We start from the raw sequence: 20025 nt of genomic DNA on the forward strand, positions 1-20025 counted from the left end.
ACCACCCTAGCTTATTTACAATTGAGATACTGTTATTGTTGGGATATGGACTTAGCAATGTTGCAAGTAGGACTTGTTTGGTGCTATAACTTAAATCACAAGAAACCAAAAGACGGGGTAAGAAGCTGCAGATCTAGATGTTAACACAATAATGAAGTATTTATTTACATACAAATTTACAAGATATAACATTCGTGAGGACATTGGTGCAGAGGCCAAAGAATTACATCCATTTACTTCAACTGGTTCCCAGATAAAATTCGGTCGAACAAGTATCAAGTTCTGTCAGTTTAAGTACTGCCGGCAATTCTTCGAATTGCAGTAGCAGGGGATTTTCTTGCCTTCATCTTCATGGTTGAAGTTGTAGTCATATGTAATCTCTTCTCCAGGATAGATGTCTCTCTCGGCAAAAAATACTACCTGCATATTGATCAAGGTTTAGTATTTTAACTTCTAGTTTTAGTTATCAACATACTAATTATATGTTTAAATGGAAAACTGGGAAGCATAACTATGCAATGTAACAAAAAATAAGTGAAAAGAAAAGTAGAGTGAGATGTGTCTACCTTCTTCTCATTCCTCACAGAAATGATTCTGGCAACGCAATTTGGCTGGTAAAAGAAATTGGCAAAAGAACAAAAGCTGAGTCCATCGTGGATCAATCAAACTGACATCAATCTTTTATTTTTTTTCTCTTGAAAGAAAGCATAAATTACATGAGAAGTACTAAAGCAGAGACGAAATAATAATCAAAATTGGTTTGCGAAAGAGTTGGCACTGTAACATAATTGGACATGACAGCAACAGGACAATATTGCTACAGTAGACACTTACCATGCATGAATGGTTCACGAATCGAGCAATCCCTCCCTTTTGGGTTGCATCGACTATATGCTCTTGATCAATCCTAAAGAAGTAACAAGCACTCTTATACTGCAATTTCTTTCCTGACAGGTAATCTATTTCTCTTTTGTCAGCCACACGGAGCCCCACTATCTCACCCACATATTCAACAACCTAGAGGTAAAACAAGAAAGTTAAATTTGCTGATGAGAAACATATAAATTCAGAGGAAGAGTGGAGGCAGATGAGACCATTTCGCCTTGTGAAATAAACCTAGATGTGTAAAGACCAAGCGCGTGAATGCCAGATTTGTATACAACCAAACTCTTCCACCCTTTGGAGTGTTTATAGCGAGCATATTCCTTCTGGAAACATAAAGAGTAACAAAAAAGTAAGAACATCAGTAACTGAATTCAAAGCACACAAGAACTTAAAAGCCACACTTGACTTGTCAGTTGGACCACTATAGGGTTTAACGATTCAGCACAATGTGCCTTGTCAAGCAACCAACTGTTACTCGGACATACCCGATAATCATATTCAGCATCTTTAGGTGGAAGCCTTGAAACCTCTTTTCTAGATCGCTTTTGTCCGGTTATGTGAATCCAGGCATTTAGCTGCTCCTGGGCAACAAGGCATCCACCACCAGACTCAGAATACTGAGGAAAATTATACCGCACTCCTTCCTTTTTGCGACCCTTGTATCCCTGAAGGTAGAACAAGTCTTAGAAAATCTTTAATTCAGGAGTTCAGTACATCTAAACTATTATTAAGAAACAACAAACCTCAGTTCGAGCACAAGTAGAACCTCCTTCTCCTGGATGAATGCCTACAGTACCAACCAGATTTTTGTTAGATACATGTCCCTTGAGCATTTAACCTGGTTCTGAAAATCATACCTTCAAGTTTCGACTCAAAAAGGCCTCGTTTGTGAATCTCCTTAGACTTTGGCTTCTGTTGAGTTGGCAGAGAATCATCTGCAATATTACCAGTTTTTACAAGGCAATCATACCTTCTCTTCTCTAGAGAGTAGAATAAACCAGCCCCTAGTTCATCTCCATAGCAATTATCCAATTCACTAGATGTCAAGAGATGACTTTTAGATTTTTTGGCAGTTACAACATGATGCGCATTGCAGCTCCCATCTTTCTTGAGATTCCAAGAATTGTTCACGCGTTGATGTTTTCCTTTTGCACTTGCCTTCCTGAATTTTGCAGAAGTCATTTTCGCAGTGTAGTTTCCAGAGAAGCTACACTTTGCCAATGAATCACAAATTTCTCTCAGAGAAACAAATTTAACTGGTTTTGATGGATTGCCATTAGAAATTACACCATATTTCCCACACACTATAGGTCTCACTTCCCTTCTAGAAACCTTCCCATGCATCTCAGAAGACATAGAGGTATCTACCAAACTGCACCTAGCTACTGCTTCATCACCTAGATTAACTTCCTCGTCTATCTGCCTAACATGTGTTGCAGTATCCAACTTCGGCCTCTTTCCTCTTGGTAATTCACAAGTTACAAAGGTATCATCATCACCAACCTTCAAAAGATCTGACTGAATACCAATAGTTTTTCCTTCATGGCAATTAACTTTGCTATTACAAGAAAGAGTATTCAATGAACGTATTCTGAACCTCCTCTCTCTGAAACTTGGTTCTATGGAATATGCACATTCTTCTGCACTGCCATCATCAGATGGGAGGGCAGTTTTTTTATACTTGCACGAATGACATTGTAGTCCAGCACAACAAGTGCCCTCTGGATAGCCACAAGCAGAGTAGACGGCAGGAAATGTTGTATCCAACTTTTTCCACTTGGTTCTTTTTCTAATCACTTTATTGGATATATCAGCCACTTTCTGAATACTACGGCTCTTTTCCTGAATGCTGAACCTAGAAAGGTTCTGTATTTTGTTCACTCTTAAGGAATCCCTTAGTCTAAGTTCGTCAATCAGACTACGAGAAGAATTATCAGCAAGCCTTTTGGATGGCCCTGCATCTATGGGGTTGAATTCGCAAGCAACACCGAAGAACTCTGCACTTTGTTCACTGCACTGCACATCATTAGATGACCAGCATCTGTCGATTCCTGATCCTTCATCTACTGCAGCATTAGTTGCCACAGTATTTTGACCATCAGCAGTAGAGAAATATTTGTCATGAATCACAGCAGATACCTCAGTAACAACAGGCGTAGATCCTCCAGATGAAACATTGGACATTTCTGGCTCCTTTAAACATTCAACATTTTGAAAAGCTACAGCACAATTGGGTATTTTTCCACCAGTATCTGCACTTTGTCCCCTCATTTTTTCATTCACGGTCAGGAAACTTCTTGTCTGTTCCTTACATGTCAGACTAACTGCTCCTGTCACCTTTTTGGGAACATCTCTCCATTGAGAAGAGTGACACTCCATTTTGTTTATCTTATGCCCCATTAAATTACTATTTTGTTCCAAAGAGGCCACATTCTCCAAGGGAAATTTCTGACTGTCATTCAACTTACAAGCAAATAAATTCTTCTTAATGCAGCCAGAAACTCCTCTCTGTTCTATCCTAGTAGTATGCGGAGGTTCACCAATGAAACAATGTTTTTCAAGGGAAGTGTCTGGCTGAACAGCACAGCTACAGCGGTAAGACATAAACGAATTTGGGACCACCTGAAAGCATTTTGCTTGCTCAACTGAAGGAGTAATATTGCTTTCAGAATCTCCATGTCTAAGATCGTGTAAAATCAAGAAATCAATCAGCACGAAAATTTGAAGGATGAAGAATAAGAATAAGATCAACTCAAATGCATGAAAACAGACATGAGCATTGAAAGAACAACAGATACTGATTCTCATTGTTACAGTTATAGTTCTCAAATAACTTTTATTTGATACAGTAAACTCAATTTCCCAAACCCCCCTTACCTTGGAATCCAACAGTAGTCCTTTCCCACTTTGTTCCCTAAGTGACTCAAAACCTAACTTTATGGTTAGAAATAGAGGGTCTTTACCAATAAGCATTCCCTTGTATATGATTCTCAAATAACTTGAAGGATATATTATATGGGCCTCTCCAGATTGCATCATTTTTTTGAAAAGGTAAGTTATATATTAAAAAGAGGAACAGCTTGGCACCAAGATGGTGCTAACACAGTACAAATATCAGAAACCCTTCAGTACAAAACAAAAAAGAATGATTCATATTGTGGAAGTCCGATCCTTGTAAAGATTCAATGAAATCTATCATGCTATCATCCCCATCCTTTACATCAAAAAGCCAAAAGCCATACACATTTGTATTTAAGCTCTTGTATGCTATCAATCTTCCCTTTGAAGCATCTGGCATTCCTTTCTTTCCATAGAACTAGATTGCATCCTTCAAGGATCCTCCTTTCTACTTTGAAGTAAAAAGTACAAATATTTCCAATGGACAATGGGTTCATAAATAATTTGCATCACTCCAACCACTACCTTAAGGTTTTGGATTGGATGTGCTTAAGTTCTTTCATATGATTTAAGAACAGATAGAGTTCTACAATCCAAGTCTCACTGTAGTCCATCAACAAGAGTATTTCCATGTTCTTGGCGCTAGAAGAAAAAGATCAGGGTCACACATAAGCGGGGGAGGGCATGCTACAGACCTAATAAGATTAATCATAGCCTCCTCTCGGACATTTTGATTTTTTTAGATGAGTTAGTTTACATAATTCAACAGGGTATCAGAGCTAAACTTTAGCAAGCTTATTATCACATTCATATGTCCACATTAAAGTTTACATGTAAACTCCAGAGTTGGATTACACGTGCTGGTTGTTGATTTATATAAAGTTCACATAAGATCCCAGTGCTTTATGATTAATATCATTGCTTTATGATTTTTGGTTAGATAATCATATTCTTTTTTTAGATTTTATTTTGGAGAATGTCACTAATGTGCTCCCAGAAGGCCCATATCAATTCTTTTTTTCCTTTTTCTTTTTTTTGACACAAATGAATTTGGTGCCACCTGATAGCATTTTGCTTGCTGGTTCTCAACAAAGATTTCCAATCATCTACACTGGTTGGAATATCATGACCTCTCGAGATACAGAATAGAAGATCCATATTTATTACTTGTGGCCCTCAAACTTCATTAACTTCAAGATTCTTTTCACGTATGCTTTCCAAAGTTAAAGTCATAAACACAAGAATTTTATTTTTTTGAAACCTAAACACTAGTCCGTACAATTTTAAAGATACATTACCAACAAACTATTTGGGAAAACAACATTTTGCATTTTTTTTTAAGCAGTGGCATACCAGCCAGCTTGAGTGCACCTCCCACCAACACAGGTACTAGGTGACTTTGTCAACTAAGGGCCTAAGGCTTAGGCGGATGGGAAGAAATCACCTAGTGTTTTTTGTCTTTGTTGGCATTTGAACCCTAGTCTCCAAGGTTTGCACCCCACTTTATTGACCACTAGACCAAACCCTTGGATGCTTTTTGCATCTTATCTTCGTTATCTTTTAAAAGGAAATAACCTGATACTGCATTAAGACAAATTAGTATATCTGGAACTACTTCAGAAAATGCTCAATATACTACCTCTACCCAACTTAGGCGACCTTATTGGTTTAAACATCCTTATTAAGATGACATCAGAGTATTGCAGTAAAGAGAGAAGTGGATACTGGAGACAATGTTATTTATGAAAAGTTTGAAACTTTCTTAAAATCCAAGTGGTCCCATAGTATTTTTTCTGTTCTATATAATCTGGGAACAACCCAAGAGGAAAAGGATAGTTATTTGGGAGAGAGGGAGTAGTACATACTGAATCTCTGTATACAACAAATTAAATATCTTCCAGGGTGACTCAGGCCAAGAGCAAAGTTATAACCTAACATCAACACTAACAGACAGAATTGATTACAAACCATGTAAAAGCAAGGTTACAGAAAACGTTTCAAGAGAGTTACCTAAGGTAAGGCCAGTGAACTGCAGTATAATCAGTGGAAAGCTGACAGTGCAATTCTGAGTCTTGAGCATGCAGAGATCCTCCATGTGAGAGAGCTGAAAAATTGCAACCTTCAAGCAGATCTGTATGGACATAAACTTCCTCTTCATTACAATAACAAATCAAACAAGATACAAAGAATAACTGAAACAGAAACAGCAGTGCTTTACCAGTATTAGGTGCTATAAGTTGACTATGTTTTCCCATGTAATCACTAACCGCAGGGAAGGCAGATACAGCTGCAGTCTTAGATGCATGCGGCGCATTTGCGACATTGGGTTCATATAACTGGTTTATGGATGTTGGCGCTCTGCCAAAGGGATTCCTGCATAGCACATGCTCTTTGGTGGCTATGGTAGAGGAACTAACAGGCACCGGAGTAGGAAATTCCAACCCCCGTTGCAAGGTTTGCATTCTTGGATTCTCAGTGAGTTCAATCGGCCTTCCATTCAAGCTCTCTTTGCCAGATGACTGTAGAGTTCGATTTCCAATTAGAGTTGAACTTGATAATGGAAACTCCAACGTAACTGCCTGAGATGCTGGAGCTGCTCTAGAGTCCATTGATTTACAGACAGATCTGATACTACCATTATCAAAGGTTCCATTATGGGAAATTAAGGATGTCTTTCCATACAAATTAAGGGTGTTCTGAGCATCAGGCATATCCATCATCATACCGTAGGGCTTGCACAAGTAAAGGTTCTTCTCATGTAAGGCCAAGCAATTGCTATGACTGATTCCTTCTACAACTCTCTTAACAGTCGTTTTATTTTCATAATACTTGGAGTAGAGTCCAAAGTTTAATTCAGTGGCACCATGTAAATTAGCAATATTGTTGGCCACACCTTTATCACTGTTCCCATGTCCAAGAGCACATGAAGTGTCAACTTTAAATTCCTTATTAGTTATATTACCTCTAGCACAATGAAAATCAGTTTGGTCGCACTTTAGAGTAAAGGATTTACACTGAGGTTCTCCAGGTGGAATATGACTTATATTAACCATATTTTTGGCAGCTTCAGAGTACGGTATTCCTTCTGAAGGACCCTTGAAGCGTGCTTGAAGCATAGGAAATACCGAATCTCTCATTCTGGATTCACCTGTTGCATTGTGGAGTCCATAGGCAGAGTTGACAAGATCCAGCTGGCCCTTTCCACTTCTTGGACTCAAATTCAACATATGAAAATTTGACCTGCTTTCTTCCACTGGACGTGATTCAACTGCTGCACGACACTGACAGGTATAAACTTAAAGGGATATCAAGAACTAGAGGAATAAATTCACAAATAATAACAGACCTTTATGCATAAGGGTCTCTGGAAACAATGATTGTTGATACTCCATTGGTTTGACAATTTGATACTCAAAAGATTGTTGAGCTGAAGTTCCAAACTTTTTGCTTTGCTGGGATGGATGCCCAAGTCTCAACTCAATACTTGAGGAGATACTACTCCCATCCATTTGCATTAGCGAACTGTTGATACCAAGAGGTTTTGAAATTTTGAGATCTGGAAGAGAGTTAAAGGTATTTGTGTCCTTAGAGTTTGAACCAATATAAGCTGAAATGAATGAAGAACCATTCTGTGGGTCTCGTATCCCATCTAAGTTTGACAATGTCGGACGCTGAGGGTTCTTTGAAATAAACATATTGTTCCATGACTGTCCAGCTCCACTTGAAGCTCCTAATGCATGAGACTGCTCAGCATTTGGAGATAAATTGGGAAGGGATGGATAAAACTCTCTCAAACCAGTACTCACTGGAAATACTTCAGGCCAGTCCCATCCACCATGATCATCAGGAGCCCTAATCTAAATTATGATAGAAAGATCACCATTCATGGCTCTTGTGCTTCCAATGGATGCCATTAACAAGTACTTTAAATCAATAGACATAATAAAATAGAAAAGCTAGGTTCTTAACGTCTGCTGTAAATAAACTAAACAGAACAAAGTAAAACAATGTAGTGCATGCAACTCTAGACATAGTGGTCTAGCTTGCATCTGTGACGAACATATATGCTAAAACTATAATGCTATATAAGCTTTCAGAAGTAGGTGCACCATAGTCAGACCTTCATAGCAGGCAGAGAACAATTTATCAGGATCTGAAATCCAGTAGTTCATAAAAAGATATTCTTGTAGCTTTTTTCATCAAAATATATAGATAGCTACTAACATATAATTTAAGTGGACAACATATAATCAAACAAAGAAATAAGTGGAAGTTTTTCTAAGTTGACTGTACCAAGGTTACCATATAGAGTGATTCTAATGAATTGCAAATTGACCTTCTACCTTCCCGGAGATGATAAGAAAGCAATTTGGAACGTTAAATTTAGTGATCCAAAGTATTATCCTTCTCTTTCACAACTTCGCAGCAACTTTCTGTTTCCAAATTCTCCTTCAATCAATCAATTATGTTCAATGCCAATTAGCTCCTAAATCTCCTTAGAAAAGTTTCTATCAAGGTTTCTAAAGCAAATGAAGATATAATCAAAAGATGACAACCCGAGCAGACTATGTTTCCCATTAAATAGTGAACGCAAAATCCTGACCATTCCATGAACCACAAAATTGATCTACATGTCAGGTAACATTGAAAGGGACCCCCTCCCACAGTTATTATCATGAACATAACCTAAATTGATTACACAAATACAAAGACATTTCAAAGAATGTAGCTACCAAAATTAAATAATAGCACGGATTTCGAGGCATAGAAGAAATAGATGTTAGATACCTCACATATTCCTTACCCCTAGTTCTTGGAAGAAGACCTTCCGCCAATGAGCTATGGTTACACCACTGTCCATACGAACAGCATTCCCAGGATTAACATCAGATAAACCAGAATGCTGCACAAAAGATAGAACTTCAAACAGTTATAAAAAAAAGTCTTCAAGTAATAGACAAAAGAAAGATATGGAAATATCAAGTACTCCAACAGAAGTGCATTTTCATCCAAAGACTGCTGAATCCAAAAAAAGAGATTTCAGAATAACTACCTCACAGAACCTAGAAATAGACATATGTGAACCATGGCACAAGCAAATAACTCCAAGAAGACCAGTATCCCTGAGAACCAGGTATCCACCTGCATTCAAGACCAAAATACTAATTAGAACATATGAAGATAGTATTGATGAAAAGTCAAACTAACTAGTGGGTTACTCACTTAAGCCCAAGCAGAACACACGGGGATAGCTGCTCAGCGCTGGAGACAACTGCCCAGAAGATCCTGTTTCCAGAAAAACCTTTCTAGATGTCAGAATACCAGGTATGTCATTGAACTTCATGGCACTATTTGGGATTGATTCTGCATCGGAAGTCCCTCTTGGAAAAGAAAAATGCTTTAGTTTCTCATTACCAACATAATGGGATGGAGCAGTTGGCTTAGCCATTTCATGTCTTGGATGGTTTATTACAGCAGTTGGTTTAAGAGTATCTCCAGCTTTTAACTTGTGGCTGCTAAAATATTGTGACAATTCCACAGCAGGTACAAGCACTGGTCCATTGGTAGAAGCAGATCCATTGGCATTGTTACGATTTATTGGCTTTTCATTCAGCATGAAGACTGATTTTAAATTTGATGATTGCTGAAACTCCCCTTGTAAAGAGGGCAGCGGACCAGAAAGAAAAGATATGAATGAACCACTGAACTCAGTGGGATTAGAGTTATCCACAACTGAATTTGAATTCCATGGAAGAGTAGACTGCTGTACTATTCCATTTCCCAGTGACACTGAATCTTGAGGAATGCTTGAGTAAAAATGTTGACCTGCATTAGGAAACTACAGTAGGGGGTAGGCAGTGAGAAGGACAAACTAAATATAGAAAAATGAGAACAATCTACAAGATCCAGTATAACAAAAAAAAAAATTATGGTAATATTTGTCCAGTATAACAAAGATAGAAGCCACTTGGAAAGGGAAAACCTCAAACAACAAGGAAAAACAATGTTTGATAGGCATGTATATTTTGTGCACCTATAGCTGATGGAAAAACTTTGCTACAAAACAGTGGCTCAAACGACATCTAATTACAGCACCCAGAAAGAAACCCTTTAGTGACATCAACTATCTGAGCATCATTCATAGCATAGTTTGCTTTCATTGATCAACAAACCAAAATAAGTCTCTGAAGAATTTCATCTAATTCATCTACATTACACAAATATATTCCCAATGCTTTCTGTAGTTTTCGGAACACTCATTTTCCATAGAAAACTTTTCTCAGTCCATTTTTTCCACTTAGAAAAGCCACTTCATTATGATGCAAAAGAGGTGCCAGCAATTTAACTATGTAAGAATCGGTGACCCAAACTACAAACCTAGTGTCTAATCATAAACATGAAGATACTAAATGAAATACAATTTACAACCTCCACTCAGCTTGAACTCATCCAAAAACACTCTTCCTTTGATGCAATAGCAATACAATTCTTTCCATTTTCTATTTCAATAAAATGAAAACGTAATATGTGGCACGCACTTGTTTCCTATTAACTCTAAAAGATGTAGATATCTCTCAATGCTCATGTCAAATCTAGACAAAAATGCTGGATTTGTTACAAGGTCTTTTTTCTAAACTCATCATGTAATTCAAGGAGTAAAAACGAGGGCTTTTTTACTTTTGGTAATTAAAGGAAGGCTTTCTTCATATCTTCCAAAGATTTGCACCATAAAATCTAATTTGCTCAATCTGGACTACACCCCCTATGTACTCTACTCGTCTAGTTACATGCATTTTTCAGGAAATGGTAAGATTCATAAACAATAAATACAAATTACAAAAAGCTAATTAACCCATCACATTCACCACATTTTCCTCCAAAGGTACACGCATTTCACAGAATAAGCTAAAATTAACATGCAAGCAAGAAAAACGCAAAGAAATTATTATTAAATTATAATTATCAACCAAAAAAATAAAAAAGAAAAACCTGAGAATGGGAATCCGGGAGTGATGAAGAAACAAGTGGTGGAGACGTTGACTGCCACATTGACCCACATTTCCTCTGCCAACAATTATCCATCTCTTTAACCCTTTAAAACCCTATCCTTTCTCCATCAAAAACTTCTCATAAAAAAATAGTTCAACAAATAAAACCCATGTTCTAATCAAAACCAAATCCAAATAAAAAACCACACTTCTCATGAACTAAAAAAAAATCAAATTCAACCCAGTAAATCAGTAGAAAATATTAAAAATTCACAACGCAGAATTAGTAGTATTATCTGTGTATAAAGAAGGGGCACAAATGATGGGGGAAATTCAAGAAGAGGAGGGTAGTGACAATAGCATTAAGCACTGATAATGCGATTGGGAAATGGATTGGGCGAATATGGGCCGTTGGATTGAGGCTTTAGTGGGCCCTGAACCGTTGATTGGGTTTCCAGCTGTTGGAAAAAAAAAGTGAACGAGGAGTCAAGTGACTGAACCCTTGTAAGGTAACAGTTGGCGGGAAAAAGTGTTAGGGGGATGGGACCTACTTGGTTCAGTTGGGTCACGTGACGTATTCATTATTATTATTATTATTATTGGGAGAAGACTGAAACTGATGAGTCAGCACCTGCCATGGCTTGAATGGGCCCCTGTTTGTGTCTTCAATTGGGCCCTACCAAAACTTTGTGTACCAGGCCATCAGGTGTTGATAATGGTCCAATACTTGGTCAGTAGAGCTTATCTTTTCTGAAACTGTACTGTAGCTAGAGTTCCTTTGTTTTTAAATTATAAAGAATTAAAAAATAATAGTAGTTTCCAGCTAGCTAATGCGCACTTTAGTTATTTTATGGAATATTTGTGACTTTCTATTTGCATACGTATCGGGTAATCATATCCATCAAAAATTAGACAAATATAAGGGTGTGTTTGTGGGCTCGAGGGTCACTTCAAGAGCGAAATCGAAATAGACCAAGAACGAGCCCGATGGGAGGCTTCAAAGATCAAAATGTCCGATGACCATCGAGGTCGAACGTGACCGGCCTCAAGATAATGTTGTTACAAGTCTGTTACAGAAGGACAAGATTCCCGCCACGTCCCCAAGATCGTGGCGGGAATCCCGAAATTTATTCGTACGACCTAGTACGAATTCATACTAGGCGATTAGACAGCTGTCACAGTTAGATTCCTTACTGTAAATAGAAATGTACCTTATTTAGGGTTTCCCTATTATATAAAAGAAACTTCAATCATCCGTAAACATCACCTAAACATTGGCAAAGAATATACTATCCCGCTTTTCTCTCTTACTGTTCATCAGAATTGTCCTTTTATCTTTATTGCTCACTTTACTATTCTTGGTTCATCTCGAGGTCGCTACTGCCTACTAACTTATCTACTGGTTTGGTCTTGCCTATTTTCCTTCATTTATACTTCATGTTTCTTGATTATTAATTGGCATTGAACTAAATCACATCTTTAAAACCGCAAATCAAATTTAATTGTTACTCGCATTTTCGAGGTAAACAGTTTGGTACAAAGAAAAATGTTTTTCATGGAAAATATTTTGTTAAAATTAGTGATTTTATCACTCATTTTTCCTTGTTTGGTTGGTGAGTGGAAAACTTTTTTTCGAAAAATATTTTATAGTATTTGATTAGAGAGTATAAAATATTTTTGGGAAAATAATTTTTTGTGCTACTCACTTTCCCCAAAATCCCCATGTTTCATGTACTCCTTCCCCGCCTCACCCTCCCCGAACTCTATTTTATTCATGAATTTAATTATTCTTTTCAAAATTTACATAAAATCAAAGGAACTAATGTGCTACTTTACTTTTTCACACAAGAACAAAGTTAAATTTGAGCTTGATAACTAAAAAGAAAATACCTTATTTTGCTGAAAAAGAAAGTATCTTTTCTATAACATGAAAGGAAATTACTCATTTTGTTGAGTGAAAGAAAATACTCTTTTTGTTGAAACAAAAGAAAATACTTTTTCTATAGCATGAAAAGAAGGTACTCATTTGTTAAAATGAAAAAAAATACTTTTTATATCATGTAAAGGAAATACTCATTTGTTGAAATGATAAAAAAAATCTATCTATGACATAAAAAAGCAAGTACAATTAATAATTTTTTTATTTAGGGTGGAGTGAGGTGCAGAGTAGGTAGGTGGGGGTTGGTAAGGATGAGGAATATGGTGGAAAAGGTTGAAAAAGTATTTTGGAAAATGTTTTTCCTTCTTTTGATAAGGAAAATATTTCTCCAATTGAAGAAAAATGAGTTGATGAAAAAAATATTTTCCAAAACATTTAAGCCAACCAAACATGAAAAAATATAAAAATATCTTCCTTCATACCAAACACACCCTAAAAGCAATATGTACAATTAAAGTTCTTTTCATACCGATAGTCACATCGGTAGAATTGAAACAAATTGAGTACCAAAGGTTATGGCCTCGTAACCAATGAAATTGACGTAAAACCACGAGGTCTCATGTTCAAATTCAAAGGGGGGGGTAAAAAATACTAGGTGCTTTTCCCCCCTTCTTATACTTTGATGGACAGAATTATCCAGTATTTTGTGCTGATGGAAAGTAGTAGATACTAACAGAATAGCCAAGTGCGCCCAAACTGGCTCGGACGCCATGTTAATGAGTCGATTGTACTTCTATACGTGAATTAAGTTAAGTCTTTTTCTTTTGTTCCTTTTTTTTGTGGGGGGGGGGGGGGTAAGAGAGAGAGAGAGAGCGCAACCAATTACATTATTTGCTAAATTTACTAACCAAAATAAATTACATAAGGCGCAGTTATCGCTTTCGAAGTTCATCCCGTCTTGCAGTTATTTAATTGGTTTCGTTCAGCTCACACTTAGGGGTGTGCATTTGGATCGGGTATCCGAAATCCGAATTGATCTGCTCAATTTCGGATTTCGGATATTTGGATCGGATTCGGATTTGATTTATTAAAATTTTGAATTTTTGGATTGGATTTGGATTTGTATTGTTTGAACCCGATCCGATCCGAAATCCGAATTTATTAGGGAAAGTGTAAATACTAATTTTATTTTTAGGGTTAGAACTTATTTCATTCTCGTTCTTTTCTCACAGTCATATCTCAGAGACTCAGACTTTGACTCTCAGAGAGACAGAGACTACTGTTTCACGCCACAAGCTGCTCCTGCTCGTCGCTTCCTCTGTCTCTTCTTTGTGTTCCGGCGACCAACGACCGCACTGGTAAGACACTACGACTCACTCCTTCTCTCTCTCTCTTTCTCCTCCTTTCTTAGAGCTTAAAGGAAGTGTTTGTTCTCTTTTATTTCTTGGATAAAATTGATGAAATAAATTGAGGGTTTCACTCTTGATTTTCTTAAACAAAAATATACTATACTATAATGGGGCACACATCATTTCCTTCGTGATGTACCCAGGCCAACGCTAGTTGAGATGACGTCTTGTTATGCTCAAGATTCTCAGCTTGAAATATTGGTATATGCTGCAAAATCAATATATATATATATATATATATATATATATATATATATATCAAATTCAATATGTAGTTAGTTTCTTTTGAAATAGAAACTAACTAGAAAGAAAGAATTGGCTTTGATTGGTCAAGGCAGAACTTAGCGATTCTAGCTAACACTAGATTTAAAGCTCAAATTTCTGCGTTCTTAATATATAAATCTTCTGCAGAAGTTAAAAAAAAAAAAAACGAACAGAAATAGACCATACTATACTACTATTTTGAATCTGATTTTACTTTTAATTTTTTGTTTTGTTTCGTAGATGGAAGATGAGGTAGAGATGGTGAATGAAGTTCAAGCTCTTGTAAAATGTGGTGAAAGTGGTGCTTAAGCCTTCAGTTCCTACAGTTATTATAGGCGTAAGCCTTCTAATAAACTGAACCAAGTTGTTGCATTAGGCTTAAGCCTTCTAATAAACTGAACCAAGCTGCTGCATTAAGCCTTCTCTATTGTATTGTCTTGTTCTGCCACCAAGCAGTCAAGCTGCTGCATTAGGCTATGTTCTGATGAACATTGAAAACAGCTTGTATAGGCTGCATATAGGTTGCTGCATATAGGTTGTCCAGCTTAACATGATACACATTTACTGATTCTCTCATTTTTGACAAGTGCAGTGTTACAGAACTTGAAAGCGTGCCAGGAATCAGGACGGAATGCGATGGCCATAGAAGTTGGAACTTGGAACTCTTTTGTGTAATCTATTAAGGAATTCTGGTTGAGGATTTCAGTTCATTAGTGATTAGACATCTATTTGGGATTTTAGTTAATTTTGTTTTGTTATGAAGAATGAAGATTGTGTTTTGTTTATGGACGCCTGTGAATTTCTTTGAAAGACGCCTATGATGAACTGGTGCTTACCACATGCAACTGAATTTTCTCAAATATTTGCATGCTTTGTTTGTCTTTCTCACTATAGTCTTTGGATTTGCATTTTATAAGCTAATCTAATCTTATAATCCAGTCATGTACATGCCATTTCTTTCATTTTCTTGTTGGAGAATTTTTTTATCACCCCGAATGATCTGACAGTGATTGGATTCTCAAATTGCTTTTGTGACAATACTATACTATTAATAACATATTTATTAACTGGAACGAAGCCAAAAGTAAAATCTTGAGGTACTGTAATTTATAATCATTTGTTTGCTATTTTTGTTCTTTTACACCCAGGAATAAGTAACTAGATATGATAATTTAACAATGCTCCTCGTATTTGTTCTACTTATTTATTTATAGGGTGCTATTTGTTTCATGGCCTTGTTTGATTTCTCCTCCTCTGTATCAAGATGTTTGGATTAAATGCTATTGTATTATGTAACATCCATATACAGTTATACACATTCTTTTCCCGCTTTCGATTGACCTCATCCGATATAAAAGAACTGGAATGTGTATATGGATGCAAAAAAGAATAAAAGAAAAGGTCCTTAATAATACGTACAATTCGATCCGAAAATCCGATCACCAAACCGATTCAAACTTTAAAAATCCGATCCAATCCGATATAATTCGAATCGGATTCGGATTGCAATTTGTGGAATCCGAAATCCGAAATAAGCTAAATCCAATCCGATCCATGCACAGCCCTAGCTCACAGTTCAAGAACTTGTACTAGAAAAGAAAATTTATTTGAGTTCATAGATACTAAAAAGATTAGTTGAGGTAAAATTATGCGCAAGTCTTACATGCTTACTAACAGAAAGAGTATAAACTCGTCGACTTGGTTTCATTATTATGAAAAATATTGTCAAATCATATAAAAAAACGTAAACAATCACTACTAATCTCCTCACTTTATGTCCAGAGAGTATTAACATTTTCACCAACATTTCATCTAAGTCCTCGCTTGTTTGAACAATGGCCTGGGGCAAATAGCATCCTTGGTCCAAACAAATTATAGTAATTTCTTCGAACTTATACCCAAAGTCACATTGAACAGAAATTATAAAAATGCATGATAATACTTAAAGAGAAATTCAAAAAGATGTTAACATAGCTAGTTTGGTTAATTTTAGTTCAAAATTTGAGACAATATCAAGCAAAGCATGCATTGCCGGCTTTTAAATTTAATACCAAATCGGTACAAATCAACCAAATCAATATCCATCCGAGTGTGCGTTAGATTTGTCTGGTTTATCCAGCTAGCTTACAACACCCCTAGCAACTGCTAAGGGTCACAACTGTCAAATGTGCAAAAGTGGGAAATCAAGCCAGATGAATAGATTATAGACGCCTAGTTATTGGATCAACTGGTTGGCCCAATATCAATTTTTCCAAGAAGTTACTATATGGCACAAAATCCACGGAGTCGTTCACACGAATAACCACACCAGAGTATAGCAACAACCACAGAGACGCAAAAAGGGGATAATCTCCTAACAGTAGTACCTAAAGATCTCAACAAATAGATATTTCTCTCGTGGGGCAATCAGGAAGAACATTTGATTGGAAATAAGAATGGTAACAAGAAAACTGAAATCTGAACTCCTACTAATGATAAGTAGCAAGTATCCATACAAAATTTAAGCCTTCAAAGGCAAACGCAAACAGCTTTTAGTAGATAAGTCTTAACGTCACTCCTCTTCTCAGTCTTAAACATAATTACTTTCATACTCTAGAAGCGACAATAAACTCAAGAAACACCTGCTCACATTCCTGTAAATGCTTTCTTGCCACCACCAGCAGAACCAGCTGGAATCACCTTTAACACATTAAACCTCACAGTCTTGGACAAAGGCCTATCAAGTTGAAAGGTATAATTAGGAATAGCAGATAAAAAGTTGAAACAGTACAATGTCTAAAGGAAAAGGCAACTATGTCTTGACCTGCACTGTCCAATGATAACATGATCTCCCTCTTTCACACGGAAGCAAGGTGATATGTGAGCTGGGATATTTGAATGCCTCTTCTCATATCTGTATAGTACTTCATGTTAAATTAAAATACATAAAACAAGTTGAGCAGCCATTAACTTAGAAGTGACAAGGACTTGCCTCTGGTACTTCTTGACATAATGCAGGTAGTTCCGACGAACAATGATGGTTCTGTTCATCTTGGCACTATGGCATGTACCAGCAAGGATACGACCTCTGATTGAAACATTTCCAGTAAATGGACATTTCTTGTCAATGTACGTACCTAAAATACAAGATATGCAACAACTAAATTAGATCAAATAAGAAGGTCAAGCAAAATCAATAACCAGGTATAAAATCACAAGTCTGCTGCTCCAATAAAGGTTGAAATTATCAATTACTTAAGTACCTAAACGCGAGCATTATAAATAAGGAGTGTCTTGTACATAAAGTAGAATGCTGTTGTCCAGTGTGCTATTTCATCCAATCATAAAATCATAAACTTGCCCAAGTCCAACAGAAACAAAAAATTGGAATTGGAAGGATGTTATTCTTTTCATTGCAGCTATCCCTCTCATACTCTGCATAAGAGCTCCTAAGAACTTTTCCATGTAAAAAAGGGAGGATCCAGAATTGGGTAAAAGCAAATTTACAAACTGAAGCTGTAACAGCGCTCAGTAATAGACCAGCATCACAATATGTTGATGTTGTAGGAGAAAACAAAGCAAATAACTAGCCTAAAAACCTAGAAATAACTTCATTTTTCCTTAATTTACGAACATAAATGGATATTAAGGTAAGATATCCACATAATCATTGAAGAAATGTACAGTGATGCAACAGAAGCAGCAATTTTCATTGACGACTTTCACAAGGATAGCTGGGTTTAAAGTCATTGCTGACACCCTCAGAGAACCATGTAAAATACAAGATCTTTTTTGGACTGTGAACCAAGCCCCTCTTGATATAAGCACATTAGCTTATATTATCCTACCGGTTACTTTATAATAAATTTGCAAATAGATTATCAAGGCCAGAAGAACCATTAAGCCAACAATATACAAAGGCACAACTAACTTTCCCCGATTACCAGCAATAAGCACCCTAACATACAGTCCCTCACAATTTTCATTACACAGGATAATATTCCTACTTATGCACTAAATTTCACTCATTCACCAGAACACATCTTTCCACCTCCTCACATTGCATCATCTATTGCACTATACCCTTAGCTGAGCAGCCATTAGTAATGAATATCATTTCTGAAAATACAGATCACAACATTCCCAACTACATTGCAAGTAACTGAGGACATTTTAAGAACAAGCAAACGAAAGATGCATCAGAAGCATTTCCATAATAAAAAATAAAGCCAAACGGATTCAATAACCGAAAATGGACACCTCTAATTTGCATAGCAATTTTAAGATCAACTACTTAATTTTGTACTTGTTCACATTACAAGGAACTAGATCTGCGATTAAACGAAATAAAAAGTATACGGACCTTCAGTAGCCTCACGAGGAGTCTTGAACCCTAGACCAATGCTCTTGAAGTAGCGGTTACCTCCCTTCCCTGGTCTCTTCCCCTTCCCTGTCTTCTTCGAGCTGCATAATCACACAAATAAGACAAAGCTTAGCCTTAAAGTTTTCTAAAACAGAACATAAAACAGAAAACGAAGATTTATCAGACTGAATCTCACCTAAGAAAAACACCTGGCTGCTTCAAGAACGCCTTCTCCGTCTGCAACAATACAAAAATAGCAAACCACTCAGATTTCTGGGTAACATAGTGATTACCTAACGAACTTCTTTATAGAGAGTGATTGTGAGAGAGAAGTACCTGTTCGGCCATGGCTGTGGAGTTGAAAGAGCTGAAAGCTTAACTGGAACGAGGGGAGTGGCTCGGCAGCAAAAACCCTAGGCGGAGATTAGATTGGATTGAATTGTGAGCTACTAAAGCCTTTATAGTTTATACTACTGAATACTGATACCCTAGCCATGACATTCACTTAGCCCGTGATATTGATTTATCAGCCCAACTTAATAATCCTAGCCCAAACCCGCTTTCTACTTCTTCTCCTTTTTTTGGAAAAATAATAAATAAATAATATATATTATATACAAAAAATATACAAATTTTATATACTTTCGTGGCTATTGGATGTAATTAGTTTCGGCAAAGATTACTTTTAGCGCTTCTTTTTCTTTTCTCATAATAAATACACTTTTGTTGTTTTTTAAAAGAATTTTTTGGTTGTCCGAAGAGGACCAAAAAACATACGCATTTAATTGTTTCCAGTTTAATTTTTTTTTAAATAACACCAAATTGTTTTTTAATTCAAAAAACCGCCCTAGTCTTTTCTTCAAATCCAATCGTCAATTAATTGTTCTGGGTTTAAAAACTCGACGGAAATCCTTAATAGGCACAGTGTCTGGTTCTACTGGGGCAGAATAGACAACAAATGGATGGACAGAGAAAATTTAATTTAACTAATGAAAAACAAATAAAGCAATCTACCATTGGAGAAACAGGAATAGCTAATTAATAACTTTAGATCTAAAACATCCCCTAATAAATGTAGTCGTCTAAAATTGTAACATAGCTCCAATCTGACCATTACAATGTCCTCTTTTCTTTCTTTTCCTTATCTTGATAACTCATTTCAAGTATTATCAGAACATGATTAGCGCCATTACTAATATTAACCACAGTTTTCCGTAGTCTCTTATATAACCTTAAAGCTTTTAATAGTCTCTCTTCTTTCTATGAATTTTACATACGTCTCACCTCTCATTACTCGTTCATGACTATTTCATGCAACACACTCTTATAGCCCTTTTGGCCGCAAAAATACTTTTTTTG

The 20025-nt window shown here is 36.5% G+C and overlaps 2 protein-coding genes and 1 long non-coding RNA gene across 10 annotated transcripts; 1 reads left to right on the forward strand and 2 right to left on the reverse strand.

Annotated features, from left to right (window-relative positions):
* Window positions 1–111: 111 nt before the first annotated feature.
* On the reverse strand, window positions 112–11117 carry LOC107780589 (uncharacterized). 4 transcript variants are annotated; one of them, XM_075250086.1, is made up of 15 exons: window positions 10774–11117; window positions 9199–9622; window positions 9007–9069; window positions 8837–8925; window positions 8588–8686; window positions 7130–7640; window positions 6002–7051; window positions 5794–5914; window positions 1743–3565; window positions 1629–1672; window positions 1371–1550; window positions 1095–1208; window positions 835–1017; window positions 567–611; window positions 112–420 (listed from the first exon to the last, which is right to left on the reverse strand). In XM_075250086.1, exons 1-15 carry the CDS (start codon window positions 10864–10866, stop codon window positions 286–288), a joined length of 4974 nt encoding a protein of 1657 aa, XP_075106187.1. In that variant the 5' UTR covers window positions 10867–11117; the 3' UTR covers window positions 112–285. The 4 variants fall into 4 exon arrangements, with proteins under 4 accessions (XP_075106187.1, XP_016456626.2, XP_016456624.2 ...); XM_016601140.2 differs by having other exon boundaries at window positions 6002–7054; window positions 10774–10999; XM_016601138.2 differs by having other exon boundaries at window positions 6002–7054; window positions 9007–9622; window positions 10774–11116.
* A 2478-nt stretch (window positions 11118–13595) lies between these two features.
* Window positions 13596–15168, forward strand: LOC107780592 (uncharacterized). 5 transcript variants are annotated; one of them, XR_012707970.1, is made up of 4 exons: window positions 13596–13614; window positions 13884–14009; window positions 14565–14661; window positions 14917–15168. It is a non-coding gene; the product is annotated as an uncharacterized LOC107780592 (long non-coding RNA). The 5 variants fall into 5 exon arrangements; XR_012707959.1 differs by having other exon boundaries at window positions 13608–13626; XR_012707957.1 differs by lacking the exon at window positions 13596–13614 and adding an exon at window positions 13632–13650.
* A 1595-nt stretch (window positions 15169–16763) lies between these two features.
* Window positions 16764–19160, reverse strand: LOC107780590 (small ribosomal subunit protein uS17-like). Its single transcript, XM_016601141.2, has 6 exons — window positions 19003–19160; window positions 18863–18903; window positions 18667–18767; window positions 17296–17440; window positions 17128–17217; window positions 16764–17040 (listed from the first exon to the last, which is right to left on the reverse strand). Exons 1-6 carry the CDS (start codon window positions 19012–19014, stop codon window positions 16950–16952), a joined length of 480 nt encoding a protein of 159 aa, XP_016456627.1. The 5' UTR covers window positions 19015–19160; the 3' UTR covers window positions 16764–16949.
* Between the last annotated feature and the right edge of the window lie 865 nt (window positions 19161–20025).

This window comes from Nicotiana tabacum, chromosome 1, assembly GCF_000715075.1.
Source record: "Nicotiana tabacum cultivar K326 chromosome 1, ASM71507v2, whole genome shotgun sequence".
In the NCBI taxonomy this organism is placed as follows: domain Eukaryota; kingdom Viridiplantae; phylum Streptophyta; class Magnoliopsida; order Solanales; family Solanaceae; genus Nicotiana; species Nicotiana tabacum.

Bases quoted from the DNA above. Each gene is read 5' to 3' on its own strand.
- LOC107780590 (XM_016601141.2), bottom strand. The intron at 17,218-17,295 runs GCAAGTCCTTGT...AGTACTATACAG, and splicing joins TATGTCAAGAAGTACCAGAG to ATATGAGAAGAGGCATTCAA. The intron at 17,041-17,127 runs GTCAAGACATAG...TCAACTTGATAG, and splicing joins GTTATCATTGGACAGTGCAG to GCCTTTGTCCAAGACTGTGA.
- LOC107780589 (XM_016601138.2), bottom strand. From the start codon at position 10,866: ATGGATAATTGTTGGCAGAGGAAATGTGGGTCAATGTGGCAGTCAACG. The intron at 1,673-1,742 runs GTATGATTTTCA...TTGGTACTGTAG, and splicing joins TTTTGAGTCGAAACTTGAAG to GCATTCATCCAGGAGAAGGA. The intron at 1,018-1,094 runs GTCTCATCTGCC...TTTTACCTCTAG, and splicing joins TTATTTCACAAGGCGAAATG to GTTGTTGAATATGTGGGTGA.